At 33.2% G+C, this 17,253-nt stretch overlaps 1 protein-coding gene across 3 annotated transcripts; it reads right to left on the bottom strand.

The window, feature by feature from the left end:
• Nucleotides 1-334: 334 nt before the first annotated feature.
• On the bottom strand, nt 335-12,200 carry LOC131157809 (uncharacterized). 3 transcript variants are annotated; one of them, XM_058112205.1, is made up of 6 exons: nt 12,023-12,200; nt 11,666-11,825; nt 10,532-10,664; nt 10,335-10,449; nt 1,613-1,707; nt 335-782 (listed from the first exon to the last, which is right to left on the bottom strand). In XM_058112205.1, exons 2-5 carry the CDS (start codon nt 11,821-11,823, stop codon nt 1,628-1,630), a joined length of 486 nt encoding a protein of 161 aa, XP_057968188.1. In that variant the 5' UTR covers nt 11,824-11,825; nt 12,023-12,200; the 3' UTR covers nt 335-782; nt 1,613-1,627. The 3 variants fall into 3 exon arrangements, with proteins under 3 accessions (XP_057968188.1, XP_057968189.1, XP_057968190.1); XM_058112206.1 differs by having other exon boundaries at nt 11,934-12,190; XM_058112207.1 differs by having other exon boundaries at nt 12,028-12,189.
• Nucleotides 12,201-17,253: the final 5,053 nt, after the last annotated feature.

Genomic DNA, 17,253 nt, shown 5'->3' with positions numbered 1-17,253 from the left:
TTTTAATAATTCTTTTTTTTTTATTTCAGTGTTACTTTACAATAACTTTATATTTAAAAAGTCATAAAATTTAAATTTATATTAAATTTAAATAAAATATAATACAAAGTTGCATTAAAATTTATCCAAATCCATCAAAATCTAAATCCAAGATCTGAAACGCATGCTTCCAAAGGCATCCCAAGTCTTTCTCAAGGCCACCACCATACTTTCATTCTTGGGGTGAGAACAGGCCTTCATACCCCCTTCATTCACCAAAGGTCAATTCTCAACTCAAATGCACACATACTTGGGATTGGGAAGTTTCTTGAGCTTCCTATATCCGCAAGATGCATGAAGAAAACTATAAGATTTTATTGAAAATATTTCTTTGAGTTCCAAGTCCATGGTACTTCATTTCCTAGAAAATTTAATGGATTGTCAGCAGAAGATAAATGGTCCTCTATGTCACAGCAAGAAAACAAATGGGCTGTCCGCAGAAGCAGAAGATATCTTTTGGCGGCCATTACTGCCCATTTTACATACAAGCAGCCGTTTGTTTGAGCTGGTTAAAAACACCGACACAACAATGGGTTTTCACTTTTAACCCTTCTCTGCAGCCACTGTCAACGGGTAAAGCAAACCATATTTTACATTTTGTCAAGGTCACCATAAATCCAAATGCCATACTCCCAAATGCCACGTGGGAAACTCAGATTCTAAATTGCTATTCACACCAACAAATTCAGATGAATCGCTGATCAGTGGAATACTAGGAGAACATCTCTTCCACCTCAATACATCTGCATTCAAAAGAAAATAAATTAATTAATAAATAAACGAAAATAGGAAGAGCACAGGTTTTCTCCGATGTTTTGATTATTCAGTCTGCTTTGTCCTTTCAGTTTTAGCACATTGTGCTAATCAAAATTGATATTACCTCGTGTTGGAGAGCCTGAAGTTCGTACTAGATTTGGGTTTGTGTGGATTCACGTAAACTCAATTTAAAATTGTAATGAATTTCTTTCAAATCTACACATCCAAATCCAAGGCCTGAAAAAGATATCCTTAATGTTAACAGCACCCCCCCCCCCCCCCCCCCTTCTCAAATCCAGTTGACTTGAAAGCATAGGTTTTTTATAATTATGCCATAATTTTTAAATCAAGTCGCTGCATAGGGCATGAGGGGCCACAACTAGTCAGCCTTCAAATCAATTTACCAATCTGGCCTTGTCTAACATGCATCATATGAGTAAATTGGCACCAAATCCAAGGCCTGAAAAAGATATCCTTAATGTTAACAGCCCCCCCACCCCCCCTTCAAATCCAGTTGACTTGAAAACATAGGTTTTTTATAATTATGCCACAATTTTTAAATCAAGTCGCTGCATAGGGCATGAGGGGCCACAACTAGTCAGCCTTCAAATCAATTTACCAATCTGGCCTTCAGTCTAACATGCATCATATGAGTAAATTGGCACCAAGGCAGGCAACCCACAGACCCTTTCTTGCTCAGAACATGAACAAATCACATGAATTTTTCAGCACTTTTAATGCCAGAACTTGTGATTGCAGCTTGCTCAAATTGAAACTATAGAGAAAAAATTGGGAGTTTGAAAGATGGAAATCTCACTTTGAGAACCGTGAACTAATCTTTGCTTACATAAACCATCTCTTCTGCAATATTTCCACCATCCTCAGCCATCTGCTTTTTTCTTTCTTGTTCCTCTGCATAAATAAAAGTTCCAAACCAGTTTAGAAGGTCATTTAATATGACAATGAATCTGATCAGCTTGTACAACATTTTTCTATTCACAGAAAAAAAAAAATCAAGTATCATACTAGTTAGCGAGTTGCTTATGATCCACAGAATGAATCATTTATGCCCCTAGTAACATATAATGAGGTTATATAGCATTTCATGTTAGCATGGTCATTACCGTCCACAAAGTGAATGCAAGATTACGTAGTTGCCTCACACAGTTCTAAAAAAGAACTGTTCCTCTCAAAGAGAAGAAAATACTTATGTGCCCCTAGTAACAAATATTGAGGTTGTATAGCATTTCATGTTAGCATGGTCATTATCCTTCACTTTGTGGATGGTAAATCTGGGAGCACCTTCTCAAACCCCGAAGGAGATGGAATTTATTAAAATCCCCAGCGATGAAAAATGAGCATATAAACACTATTGACACTTTCTTTTTTTAATAGAAACAGGAATTTATTAAGAGAGAAGAATGCACCAAGAGGATGAGAAATCCGAAGAAAGAAAAAGAATAAAAGCCAAAAAAGAAAAAACAAAACAAAAATTTAACAATTTCCAACTAATCACCCTGGATAACTGAAAAAGGCCACCAAAAACAGCCTGTATATAAAACACACAAGTCAAATTAAGAGTTGATGCACAATCCCTAAAGATCCAAGAATTTCTCTCCAACCAGTTACCATAGTACCCAAATAACAGCAAAAACTGCAATCTGCCACAAAATTTTTGCACTCTTGCCTTCCAAAACCTCTAAAACCAATCAACAAGAAAATCTCCAAAAAATAAGAACAAACCCAAAACCCTCCCAACAAACCGAAAATTTTGTTCCATAAACACAAAATCACCGAGCACCGAAGAAATAAACGAGCATGATCCACACTACAAGCATTACATAATATGCATACATCAAGTCATATATGGCCTTCTAATCTACAGCAGACTATTGGAGTTAACTCTATTAAGAATAGTCATCCACACAACGCCTTTAAAAGGGTTCCAGCTGTCCAAAGTCAATTAACAAGGGGAAAAGAGGACACAAAGAATCACAAGAAAAAGACTAGAAGTATCCAACACCAAATCCTAACATCTTCCCAATCATACTACTCAACACACCACCAGCCAAAATGAAAAGAAAGGGAGAAGAGACCCCACTGCCTTGGGCAGCTAGATGCTGAAAACTAAGTCTAGGCTTATCATTGATAATCAAAGAAATGGAGGCAGAAGAAAACTCCTAATCCAGCCTCTTCATTTAGAACAAAACCATCCCTTTCTATCTAAAGATCGTCCAAAAAAGTCAACTCCATCATGCAACTTCTCAAAACCCAACTTAGAAATCAAGCTCTTACTCTTACTTTTAATATCCACGCAACTTCAACAGCAACAAACCCACTCCCATGGTACCCTCCACCTCAATCATATCAGCCAAAATCTTAGCAATTATCTTATAACCACCTGTAATCAAACTAATAGGAGCAAAGACACAAACTCTTAACAGAGTGGCCTTTCTTGGGAACTGTAAGTGATAAACATCAAATTCATACTCTTGGGAACCACGCCATTAACATGAAATTCATGAAACACCTTCATCAAGTCAACCTTAACCACATCTCTCACTTCCAGAAAATATGCAGTTAAACCCATCTAGCCCAAGAGTGTTCTCCCTATCCATGCTGAACACTGCTCACATAACCTCCCCCTTGTAAGGTTTCATCAGCCAAATAGATATCTCATCAAAATGGGACACCAATCAAACTCCTCAATCATGGGCCAACAAGTGTTATCCTGCTTAGAAGAATACACGAAGAACTAAGCAATCTCCTCAACAATGACGGGGTGGTTCTAAATGACAACATCCCCTTCAGATGCCGGTTCTTTAATCACAGTCCCACATCTATTACTAGCTACCCTAAAAAATAAAATAAAATAACTAGAAATACAATACCCTAGTAAACAATTTAAAACTGACCTTTATTCTTCAACTCATATCCTTTGCCCACAAAGACTAATTCATTCTTAAAAGACACTCCTGTACACGAAATCTTCCAACATAATACCCAAATCTTCCAAATGTCAATTTCCTCAATCTCTTGTAAACTAGTAGGCTTCCTAATCTGCACATCACTGAGACCTCCCTATTCCAACTTTTCAAGGCTATTTTAAGAACTCACAATCTCCCAATTCCAACGTTTCAAGGCTATCTAATGAACTCACAATTTCTAACCTTCCCACCCTGATAAGCAATTAGAACAAGATTTCTCTACAAAAACAAAAGAGGAGGATGATAAGGCCATATTTTCAAAATGGAAAAGAGTGGAACCCCCTGTCACTACAAGAACCCAAAATCAAGGGGAGATAATCAGTTCTGACAAATAGAAATCACTATATTCAGAAGACATTCTCTCGCAATCAGTACAACACAAACCTACCCAAATGGCTAACCACGGAATGGTCACCCGTCACCTTCGACCAACCAAGTAGACAGAGCAGTAGACAAAAGAAAATCATGAAGATGATTCCCTGATAAATCTATGAAACACTACATGCTAGAAATGAACCTTAAACCTAAACCTGATTTCTCTGCTGGATAACTAACAACATTTAAGTCCCCAATTGGGGTAAAACAAAAAAAAACAAAAAACACTCTCCCGAAGGATTTACTGGTCAACTATACTGCTCATCAAACTAAATTTTATAAGGTAAAATTTCCCCTCATTGTCTTGCCATTAATTCTGTCCCTAGCCTCTTCTTTTCTTCGAATAAGCTAAATTTCGCTTCAGGTCATCCCAGGAATTTGGGGAATAATTTTTTTAGCTCTAGCTTTGGATATGATACCTTGAACAAGGGATCTTGTTCATTCCTAAAGAGCACATAGGTACCAGTGAATAACTGAATTGCCATAGAAGTTTATATTCTGTTTGCTCCCAAGGTTTTATATAATTTTGATGATAACAAAACATTGTATTAGTATTTCTTCATTAATTTATGATGGACTTGGAAATAATTTTGGTTAATGATATATATATATATATGAAATATTATGGATAAATTACGTGTTCCATGTAGTTTGGATTAAATATTCAATGATAATTTAAAAATTTTACTAATTCCCATGCACATGAAAAATAGACTTAACCATACTTTATTAAATAAGGCTTGTACATCACAATTCAAGTATGTGATTTGCATGCCTAAATTGTAATTAGAAACTGAAATTTAAGCATGTGCAACATATTAATTCTAAACATGTGATATAATTGAATTCTAGACATGTGATATACTTGATTTATATCATTTATACCCAATCATAGTATGCTTTTTATTTATACCTTTGAATTTCTAGATTATGTGTATGAATTAAATTTGAAACCAGTGCATTATATAATATGAGCGACTATTTGATCTCCTCAATAAATCTAATCATTTGGCTGATAGCATAATTGCTCAAATTTTACGGCTAGGAAAATTGACCTAATTCATTACAACATGAGCCTGCTCAAAATCTGAATTTCCTTACCTTTGTCTTAAATAAAAATGAAATATTCAAGTCAGCCCACTGTTATCCCATTATTTCTTTAGATTTGAAATATTGATTGAATTATATTTTATGATTCTGTTCAACTCACAGGTTCCATGGGAAATTGTTAAATTCATCTTTAATTGATTTTGTCCAAATATATTACTTAACTCTCACTGAATATTATTATTGATTTGATAGTAGAAGGATTCAAATTTATTTGAATTAATTTCAGTCTTTTATCAACCTATTTACTAACTGAAGATGTCTGGATGCAAATAAGATGAAATATATGAAGTTTTGCACCTCTTAAATCTTAATCTTTTAATTTTTTGAAATTAAAATGAAATATTTTTAAATTCAATTAGTGTTTGGGACGGTCAAAGTGTTGGAGACTTCGGCTATATAGATCAAGCATGAAGCAGCCGGAAGATAGCCGAGGGAAAAAAAAACAAAAAAAGAAAGCCAGTGTCTCAAGGGGTGATGGTTTTAAACATCAGTAACGGTACACATAAGAGTAACAGTCAAAGAGTGACAGTTGTAGCAACACAGAATCCTATATACTAATGCTTTAAATGAATTCTAGTAAATTTAATCAATTTAAATATAACATATACTACAAAAATTGGATATCATCTTGGTCGCTTTAGTTGCTATTGGCAAGAAAAAGCATGCATTGATATTTTTCACTACTATATTGATTATAAATGAATTTTAAACTAAGAAATCATAAATATAAAGAAATATCAAATATACAATTCTATCTTCATTACTTTTTTAATGTTTTTGGATTTGGAATTTTTGTTATCCAAAAAATAAAATATAGAATGCTCATTTGTTCAACAAGAACAAAAAGTGCATAGCAAGAGAACATATTTTTGTCCCCAAATAAAATGTAAGAAAAACACCCAAAAATTAATGATGTATGTCTTCTCTATAAATTAAAGAGAGAAAATGTTGAATCAGTTTGAAGGCTAGTTATTAAAAAAATGCACACTAAGTGTCAAGAAAATAAGCCCAAAAAATTATTTTTAGTAAAAAATTACTAATTAAATAAACCAACTTAAAATTGGGTTTCTAAGCTTCAATAAAGGGGAAAGGGAGGGAAATGCAAAAAACAAAAAGACTCAAAAACCTATTAGTTATGCACACCCAAACTGACACTGTAACAGCCCATAACAACTTGTGACAGCCAGAGGGCCTTCAAGATATTGCCCTGTAATAGTCATGGAAGCCACTATTACAGTCACAGAAGCCACCAGTGCCGTTATATAATGACCCTTATGTACCTATTTTTGAAACTTAGCTAGATGTGGAGAGGACACTAGAGATCCATCTTTTTATCTCAATGTAACAACAAATATCGTGCCTTAAAATTAAGACAAGAAAATTTTGTACAAATATTTGATTTTATATTAAATAAAGAATGGGTAAAATCTTTGTGACAATTTTTTACAATGAAGAATTAAGAATTCCTCTAATTTGATCTCCTTGAGAGTGGATTTGCCAGTTCAAGGCATGAAGAGCGTATTTCCGAATTAGGTGACATGGATCTTCCAAATGACACATTTAGCAATCTATCGGAAGATGAACTCGTATCCAATCTTTGTGGGTGCAAGATTTATCACAAGTGATGGATGTTCGAGCAAAGAACGGGTTGCACAAGTACAATCCAAAATTTGTTAAGAGTGAAAACTCGGTTGATGTATGCCTTCTCTATAAATTCTTTGTAACTGTTCTTTTTTCAGGGTTCCCCTTTGAGAAAGGCCACAAAGAGTATTTATAGGCTGGAATTAAAGTTGGATGAGCCCATTAAAATAATTCATCATATATTATTTACTTTGACTAATTAAATTAATTATAAGCATTTATATATATATATATATATGTGTGTGTGTGTGTGTGTGTGTGTGTGTGTGTGTGTATTTGAATGCTTACAAGAAATTAGGGTCGGGTGAGTCCATTCAGATAATTAGTCATAAATTTATTTATTTTGACTAATTAAATTAATTATAAGCATTTATATTATTTTTTTCAATGCTTACATTCAAAAAAGCAGGCTTTCAATCGGTTTGCCGTACCAAGGAAGAGAAGAAGGTTTTTGTTTATTCTAGAGGAGATAGCACAAAAAAAATGAGGAAAAAGAAAGAGTTCAAAAGGTTTGAATCATCCATCATTTATGATAAGGATAATGATAGAAAGAGTGGGTGTTAGAGGCATCCCATAAAGCTTTTTGAGTTTGAATGCAAGAAGTTGAGGAGATAAAATAAAGTGGAAGGCTTATTGTGAGGTTTTATTTTTGTTTTTATTCAGGAAATCAAATGTGAGTTTGTGGATTTTTTCTTTTTGAGAAAAAAAGAAGAAAATTTATTGCAGAAGAAAGAATATACAGAAAGGAGAATAAGAGATCCCCCTTAAAAGAGATGACGATCAAAAAGAAAAAGGTGGAAAAACATCAAGACAGAACTGTCATCCAATCATGATGAAGACCAGAGCAAGACATCCTTTTTCCGTGAGCATTCAACACATCCACAAGACAGCAAAGAGTCCACACCTCCACACTGCTAATCCATCTCTACTCCTTCCAAAACCTCTATAAAAGAGATAGTGAACAAATCCTCCAACTCCAGACAAGCCTAACTCTTCAAACAATCCAAATGGATTGCTCCAAATCCACCAAGAAAATAAGCAATGAAGGAACGCATATGAAGGAGATTCTGAACTTTAACATTATGCCAATGGGAATTCCCCTCTTAAGGGAAAATTCCAAAGCCATTTACCAATTAAAGCAATGACTTTAGGCACCAAACTCCCAATACCCAAACAGCCCTCCCTTTTAGACCTACAAACAACCTCCCAACTAATCAAATGATCCCTTTTCTCCCCCATTCCAGACCAAAGAAAATCTCTTCACTCTCTCAATATTTCTAGCTACACCCATAGGAATTTTAAAAATAAACAAGAAAGATAGGGCAGTAGACAGAAAAGCCTGAACAAGGGTACTCCTCCCACCCAGAGAGAACAAAGCTTACTATGGAAAAGGAAAAGGGCCAAAGGGGCTTCTTGTTCAATTACTAAATATATTCTGCATTTTGTAATACTTGTCTTTGAATTACTTCCATCAACATGAAACACTCATCCCTTGTAGAAAAGACTGACCACCTTTATTTAACAAGGGAAAGGAAGGATGCACCTCTTAGACGTTAGTAGGAATCAGTAAATGCACCAATGAGAAATTTTCCTACTCCATTCTTTTCATAGGATCGTGTTTAAATTTCCAAACCTACTACCCTAGAAAAATAAAAATTCAAGTTGAACATTCTGGTTTAAAACCCAAGTCAAGCGGAAAGTATGGACAGGATAATTTAACCTTAAGGCATGATATTTTCAGCCAAGCCAGAATCAAAACTAGAGTTTTGCTTGACTCAGTAAAATCTAGGCAAAACTAATAGAAAAGCTGCTTGAAAGCTGGTCTAGGTTAGGCTTCAGACTAGGAGTTATGCAGCATATAGACCCTCCCTTGGGGGACGTTTGGTAAATTTAAGTGTTGAAGTGTTGAATATTAAATTCAAATGTGGTTTTGTGTAATACTGAATTGAACTTGAACCAATCACTTAGGGAACATTTGGTAAAATTAAGTGCTACGTGTTAAACACTAAATTCAAATCTAATTGATCATTGAATCTGAAATCTAAATCATTTTAAATGTTTGTCTATTTAAATATGTGTTGTTTTTCAATTTTAACCTTCTTAAGCTTAAGAACATAAATATTTGATAAAATTAACAAGAAATTACATAAGCTAAGTTTTTACTTTAACATAAACAATGTTCTCTTGACAAATATTTAATTAATAATTAAAAATACAAATAATATAATTTATGGTTGTCCAAAAATAAAATTTATTATTTTATATTTTAATCACTTGGGTATTGAGTTTTTTGTCATTTTCATTTTTTATAAAAGTAAAATTGGAAAAGAGACCTTTAAATCTGAATCAGACATGTTTCCATGTCTAATTCTATCAGAGAAATTTTAAGAATATTCAAAGGTCCCAAGCGCTCTAAATTCTAACTAGTTCACTTATTTAGTGAACTAGCTAAGACAGCCTCTATTCAAAGGTCATTCAAATCAAACAAACACCTCCTTGATCTAAATACTGAATTATTTTAATTTTTTATGATGTAATATTTGAATAGGAGTTGTTTTTCAATTTTAACCTTCTCAACTCTCTCAGTAACATAAATATATGCTAAAATTAATAAACAATTACATAAACTAAAGTTTCCAATTTAATACAAATAATATTTTATTGTCATACATTTAATTAATAACTATTAATTATTATTTTTATATTAACACCTAGGGTGTTGAGTTTTTTGTTATTATCAATTTTTAGAAGTGATAAAATTGGAAAAGTGACCTTTGAATTTCTCACTTACCAAATCACACATGTTTTCAAGTATGATTCTACCAAACGAATTTTAATACAATTCAAAGTTATCACCAAATGGTCTCTAATGTCTAATTGGTTCACTTATTTTGTGAACCAATTTAGACATAGCCTCTTTTTAGAGGTCATCCAAATCAAATAAATGCCCACGCCCCCTTGGTATGATTAAGATCTAACAAACCATCACATCGAGAAAGCCTCACAAAAATAACGCGACACCCTCACAAATTTTTAAGAAATTAAACAAAAATAGGGAATCCTCATCCTTCTGAGATGACCCTTTGTCCTCACAACTCTTCTTAATTCCTCCATAGAGCAATCAGTATATAATTGAGAATGTATGGGTGCCATATAGCCATATGGTCACAAAATATTAAAAAGCTGACGACAATAATGAATAAAAACATAAATAGAAAAAATCCAAAATAAGTAAAAGGTTAGTCAAGAAATGAGAGTTTGAAAAAAGAAAAGACATGATAAGTTTATTCTTAAGGCTAAACTTTTCAACCAATTATTTGAATAAATCTAACAAGGAAAATGAGCATAACAACTATAAATAAGTAAAACCATCATCATTTAGTGCCCTTAGATATAATAATGGAAGTATGCATAAAAATTGCTTACCCATTAGCTGAAATATTGCCTTCTGCGTTCTTCTTTCAAGCTTATCAAGTTTTTTTTGGACATCTCGTCGAAGGTCCCAATTAGGTTTCTTGGGCGCAATATTTACAAATGGATCCTGAATATTTCTCCAAAATCAAAAACTCGCCAAAGCATGAGAGTTGCCGATAAAGAAATGAATATTGGACACGATCAAATACCTCTTTCTTCTCTAAAGCTGGGGGCAAAACAGTAACAGGGTCTTCAAACTTCGGTAGCACTGGTGCATCAAGCTTCCCTTCCTGGAGCTGCTTATCATGAGGAAGGTAATTTCGAAATTTCATGTTGGGATTGCTGCAAAAAAGTAAAAAATTTCCGTACATTAAAGAAAGCAATGATCAAATATACATGAAGACAACTATATTCATTTATTTATGCATGAAACAAGTTCAGGTAAAAAAATGGCCAAGAGATCACCACAGCATGGATAGCAGAGCTATACACTCAATACTGAATAAGAGATAGCATAGACATGGAAACTGTGAAAAGACTTGCAGCTACTACATCTTTAATTTCAACTGGAAAGCTCCTTAGGGAGGGAAACAATCTTCCACTCATGTCCATCACTACAGTCCTTGTGAAACCGTAAAATGACCCTTCTAGTTCCACAAAATGAGATTCTAACAACGTTTCTTTCGATAATTATCTTTAGATCAAGGTTAAATTGCAATTTTCGGAGAAAAGAACAAGCTTTTCCAGCATTTTTTCCATATAATTAACCCATACATGTATTAAAGGGATTCTCCACTTTCATGTCCACTTTTTATTGTCCTAAAATATCCCTAAAAAAAGAAAAAATTGTGGCAATGTATGAAAATACTACAAATTCTATATCAAAACTATAACTACTTATATCTAACACATAAATATCCATACCCAACACATAATTAATTAATAACTGTCTATAACTTCATTAGTGTCTAATTTTTCTAATACCTAAAAAGAAATTGATTAAATTATGAAATAGAAAAATAAAAATTAATTAATTAATTAATTTAAAAATAAATTAGATAAACACATATTCAGGTGAGTCAGATGGCTAGTTCTTTTTTATATATATAAATTTCCTACTTTACAGAAACTCAAAAACTTCCACTGTTGTCACAAACACACGAACCAAACAGCAACTTATTGCTAATCTGAATGTGCAAGAAGTGTTGCAGCTTTAGACATCCAAAGCTTTTGGGAGTAAAAATGCAGTTCAAAGGTTGAACAAAAAATGACGAAAACTCTTCACAATAGTTTTGCTACGTACGGGGTAAAAACGTAGAAAATAATAAAAACGAAAAACTCACACATCCTCGGTAGCTTCACCACCATCCTCGTTGTTGGCTTCGACTTGCACAGAATCGCCATCTGGATTGCTTAGAAGTTCCTGAGCAGCTCTAAGAGCACTCAGTCTCTCACGACGTGCAGCGGCAGCTTGTTCGATGTTGTCTTCTTCAGCAGCCATCACTTCATGCACGCATAAACATTCAGAATAAAAAGATAAGGACTAATCACACTGAAATACTATGCTCGTATCACCAAAATTTCAAAGAAATTCGAACACAATTCGACTACCCCTAGAATGGAAAACGTCAGGCACGAATCCAAAATTGTTTCAATCAGTTTAGAGAAAGAGAGAGAGAGAGAGAGAAAGGTGACGCAACAATACGGAGGTGGTCAGAGAGGAATTTGGTGCAGTTGATCAGCAGCTAAACGGCAGTAGGGGACGATGGTGGCTAGGGTTTCCAATCGTCGAAGGAAACCGCGGAATCGAAATTTGATCAATTTTTCACAGGGGAATTTCACAACGGTGTCAGCGGCGCATGCCTTTAGGAATTTTTTTCGATTTTTATCTTTATTTTTTAATAAAATATTAAATAACATTAAAAAAAATTTCTATTTTGTCGATGGTTAAATGAGTTTTAATTAAATCTTGTTGGATGATGCAGCGAAATTTGTTTAGGAAATGAAGCAAGCGTTGACACGTGGTAAAATTTGTTAAACCATCTAGCGAGTTTTGCTTGAGCCCTTCAAGTCTCATTTTCCCTTCATTTTCCTCACGAACGCAAAGAGTAGAGAGAGAGCACAAAGCAGAGAGTTGCAGAGAGGAAAGGACAGCAACAGCAGGCCTACTGGCAGCAGGTGGTCATTCGGGAATAGCTCATAGCAGGTGACCGTTTGAGGGTGGACGATAGTTGGGAAGTAAGTTATAAAAAGGGGGAAATGAGATATGTGTTTTTCTTACCCTAAAATTATTTTGATTTCATTGAGAGTTGTTAGTTTCATTCAAGATTTAGTGGTTTAATTTGAAGATTTGTTATTTGGATTCATAAATTAGTATTCAATACTTTTGATTTTATGATTGGAATCTACATCCGAAAACCCTCAATCTGAGGTTAGGGTTTCATTTCATTATTTGTAATTGCCTGAATTGGATTTGTTGTACATTTAATGTGTAAATATTGTTAGTTAATTTGCTGTTAAATAATGTGAGGTTAGGGTTTAGGGTTGAATTTGTGTATTGATTTGTAAATTAATTTGATTAATTTGTGTATTGAACACTATTCTAATCATGCATTCTCTACCCGAAATCCAACTCTCATTTTTTTTTATACTACAAATGTGCACTTATATTGAGTTTTGTATATATATACTTCCTAATAATTCATTTCAATTAGAGTTCCAAATCATCAAATATATATAGTATATATACTATGTAATAAAAATAGATCCTTTGCACAAAATAAATATAGTGAGAAACTTAAGAATAAAGGTAATTTATACTATGTATTAAAAATAAATCCTTATGATCTCAAAATCCTGCAAACTCCATACCCTAATTTCTTACATTTTTTTTTTAATTTCTTAATTTAAAAACCATTTTTTGATCGGTTGAATTCTTATCTTCAAATTTTTATTGGAGCAGAAAAATCTTAGTACATTTTAATCATAAAAAATACCTATATTTATGCTCTTAAATTGTTGGTTAACTTTCACATAAATCTCTCCCTTACTCTCTCCCTCTCTTCCTCTCTTTTTTATTTGCCACAAAAAAACTCTCTCAAAGGACAACTCTCTCGTTCTACAAATCCAATATCATCTCAACATGTTAAAACACATAACTCACATCTGTAGGTTGTAACTTCATATTTGTGCATTATTACCACTTACAATGCTACATTTTTTTATCAAATTATTTGCTAGCAATATCTTTGAGATTATTTCAAAATTGTCTTTCAGTTTCCTTTGTTATGCTTTATGTTGTCGCGCACTATCTTTCACTTTTGAGTATTGTATAGGAACCTTACTTGGTTATTTCTAGTTCTCTTGGTGAACAACTTAGCTTTATGAGTGCTGGTTTCTAATTAGTTTTAAACAACTACTACGTTAAAATATGCAACTAGTGAAAGCTCCAACATGGTTAAACTTAAGTTTTTGTTCTTCTTTCCTTCGAAAATACAAGTTGATATTGCAAATATTCTACTTAAATAACATGAACTTTTCTTACACTGAGAAAATTAAGGAACTTAAAAGATAAAAATAAAAATATTTTGTAAGAAATCAAAAAATATTTTAACTATTTTACTCAATTATTATATTTCAAAGTCACTTGACAATAGCACTATTATTAAATTTATGTTTTATTTGGTTAATTTATGTCTAAAATTTTAATGATTTTAAGTAATTTTATATGAAATAAACTTAAACTATATTTTTTTTAATTTAAAAATAAAAATATAATTGATTGAATAAAATGTGAGTGTCATAAAAAAAGTTAATTCATTTTTTTTGTAAATGAAATTGTTTTCTTATCAAACTTAATCTAAAGAAGAAGAAAACATTAATTCTCTAAAATCTTGAAAAGAGGTGTTATGTCATGCGCTTATATATACAATTTTATTTTTCGTAGGTCTTTACTAGTTCCTGTGTGACGCCCCAATTTTCATACCATTTTTTCCCTCTTCAATAAATAATAAATATTAATCAAGCATCGGCCTCGTCCAAAACTCTAATACGATTTAAACATAACCTGACACGAAGTGGGGTACAGGGTAATCAGTTCACCATGTACACACATTCCTAATAGCAGAAGTCAATATTTACAAATCATCCAGAATACAAATACCCAGATTTCTATACAACCATACACATCCCCAAAACTCGCAGTATACGCTAGGAATCATATATCCCTAAACAAAACACTCACCCTGTCTATCAGGGTACCAACTCCTCTCCATCACAGAGCTTTATCACATGGTCTGTCACGGTTTCATGAAATATTAGATATTTGGGTGAGACACATCTCAGTAAGACGGAATAAATTATTTACAGTGTGTGGTAGTACGAGTTCTGTTATATCCCAAAATACTCATTTCGGTGATAATACCATCTGAGAAAATATACAAATTCGTATTCATAATCATATAGATATAAAAACAATCTTTTATAAGCTTTATTCCATTTCTCAAATTCATGCACATGCAACCCATATTTATCAGCGAAAGTTCTCGAAGATAGGGGAGATTACACGCACATACATGTAGCTCCCCTCTACTCTGATATCGTTTGTAACTTTACTCGAATAGTTGGGTGTGGCAACAAATGATACTTATCAGGACACTCACCTTACTCGATAAGCCCTCAGGTGGAGAGTTTTACTTTGCCCTAGTTATTTATGTAATTAAACTCACACTCTTTCACTTCTCATTTTCATTTCATCTAACTCATGAGTGTCTACTGTAACTCATCCAAGTGTCGTCTGTAATTCATGGCTGCCCTAAGGATATTCACCACGCTATGCTTTACCCCATGGTCAGGCTTGTGCGACCCGAAAGCTGGATATAAACCGCTGTTAGCCTACCCAATTAGATCAAAATAAGAAATCCATCAATTCATTTGTAGTACGATTGGCTTGCCTATCCCTGGTCCGGACCGAGGGGGCAAAAACTACCCTTCTCACTAGTTTAATCGATTGTCACGCCACACTTTCCACGAGACCGTGTGGTTGCTCTTATCATCCCACTAGTAACGGTACCGTGCTTTTAGAAATACTCCAGTCCATCAGGGATTTCATTTCCACATTTCCATTTTCACAATTTAGTATTCACACTGCAGTATTCACATTACAATATTCACATTTCAATATTCACAACTCAGTATTCACATTGCAATATTCACATTGCGGGATTCACATTTCAATATATATTACATTTCATGTATTTCAACATTTCTCATTAAAACATATCATCATTTCATATTTCCTCATTTATCATAGAAAACATTTCTATATTCATATTTTATATCCTATCACTTCCCAGTAAAATACACGTTAGTATAACATAATTCATCATTCTCAATAAAACAATTTTATTTACTACTTTTCATCATTTCCCATCAAATCCCAAAATATCACAATTCAGTATAAATCATATTCCACACAATTTTATCTGATATTCGTATCATAATAATTTCAGGCAAAATATCATATTTTCATTTTCATGTAGTAATTCAACCAGAAGTTTTCAAAATAACCGTTATAATTTATTCCCCTTACTTGACTTACTGAGAGGCCTGCTAACAATCCTAAATCCACGCCCCATGGTGTTCGAAGTTCAAAATCCTGAAATTCTCATTTCCTCAATTTAATCAATTACATCCCAGAATTACTATTATTTTAATATTTCTTAGGCCCATACGCTCCTATTAACCAGTTAAATTCGAAAAACACAGGTTTGATCGGTTTCCTATATTTAAATTTAATTTCTAACATATTAAAAAAAATACCAATAAGATCAATTCCCCGCAGTTAATCTAATTCCAAAATATTCTCAAAAATCTAATTTAATCAAATCCCTGAAATTTAACTTAATTCCAAAATATTTCCCAAAAATCTGCTATATTAAAATACACCAATTTAATAATCCCATATTATAATTTAACAGGTTGAATTTATAAAATAATATATATAATTTGTACTCCTCACCTTAGCCTTGGAGTGGTGCCTAGGACCCCCAAATCAAAAATTTGTTCCGACTAACATGACGAGAATCGAACCTAGGACCCTATGGTGATGTCTGATCGTCAATTAGGATGGAGATTTAAGTAAAAATTGAGGAGAGAGTGAGATATTACCTTACCCCAAGAGTGGTGCCTCTTGTTAAAATGTCGATGCCGGAGAATGGAACCCAGGGGTATCTTTGGTCTTTCGATCGGCGCCCATTTGGCCAAGAAAATCGAGGAGAGAGGGAGAGAAGGCATGAGGAGAGACAAGAGAAACGTGAGAGAGAGAGAGAGAGAGAGTAGCTCTCTAGATCTTTAGAAGGGATTTGATTTCCTTAAGGAAACTTCCTGAAGGAATCATATATGTTATTAAAAAAATATTATATATATATATCTTTATTCCCATTTAATTAATTAATTTTTTTTCATTTTAATACTACTCATTTTATTTATTTAAATAATCAATTAATTTATTTATTAATTAAAAATATATATAATTTAAATCACTACATCTTCCTGTAATAATTATTTTTGGGTTGTTACATCCTGGGGGTCGATCTAAATGGGAGGAAGCTTAAGCAATTTTTTGGTGACGGTGTTGTTGTATATAGGAGGGGAAATTATTACCGGAGTTGAAGATGTTAGTTATACTACTAAGTTGGTTTGACCAATTCCAATTGGGCATAGGACTAAATTAAATAAATTGTATGCAAAGATATAAAAATATTTGCATATTAATCCAAACCAATATGTATTGCGGGTGACCATAAAATACCCTATGCAAGGGTTCAATGATACAATCATCTATAAGGTTGTTCCCATAATAGATGACTATGATCTGTGCATTGTGTTGGATGCACATTGCGTAGGTCCAACATATATAACTGCAGTTATA

This window comes from Malania oleifera, chromosome 6, assembly GCF_029873635.1.
Source record: "Malania oleifera isolate guangnan ecotype guangnan chromosome 6, ASM2987363v1, whole genome shotgun sequence".
NCBI classification, from domain to species: Eukaryota; Viridiplantae; Streptophyta; class Magnoliopsida; order Santalales; family Ximeniaceae; genus Malania; species Malania oleifera.
This window is presented reverse-complemented; position numbering and strand designations above follow the sequence as displayed.

Coding starts and splice junctions, on each gene's coding strand:
- LOC131157809 (XM_058112205.1), bottom strand. CDS start 11,823: ATGGCTGCTGAAGAAGACAACATCGAACAAGCTGCCGCTGCACGTCGT. Junction 10,665..11,665: donor GGTGAAGCTACCGAGGATGT/GTGAGTTTTTCG, acceptor ACTTTTTTGCAG/CAATCCCAACATGAAATTTC. Junction 10,450..10,531: donor CAGCTTTAGAGAAGAAAGAG/GTATTTGATCGT, acceptor AGAAATATTCAG/GATCCATTTGTAAATATTGC.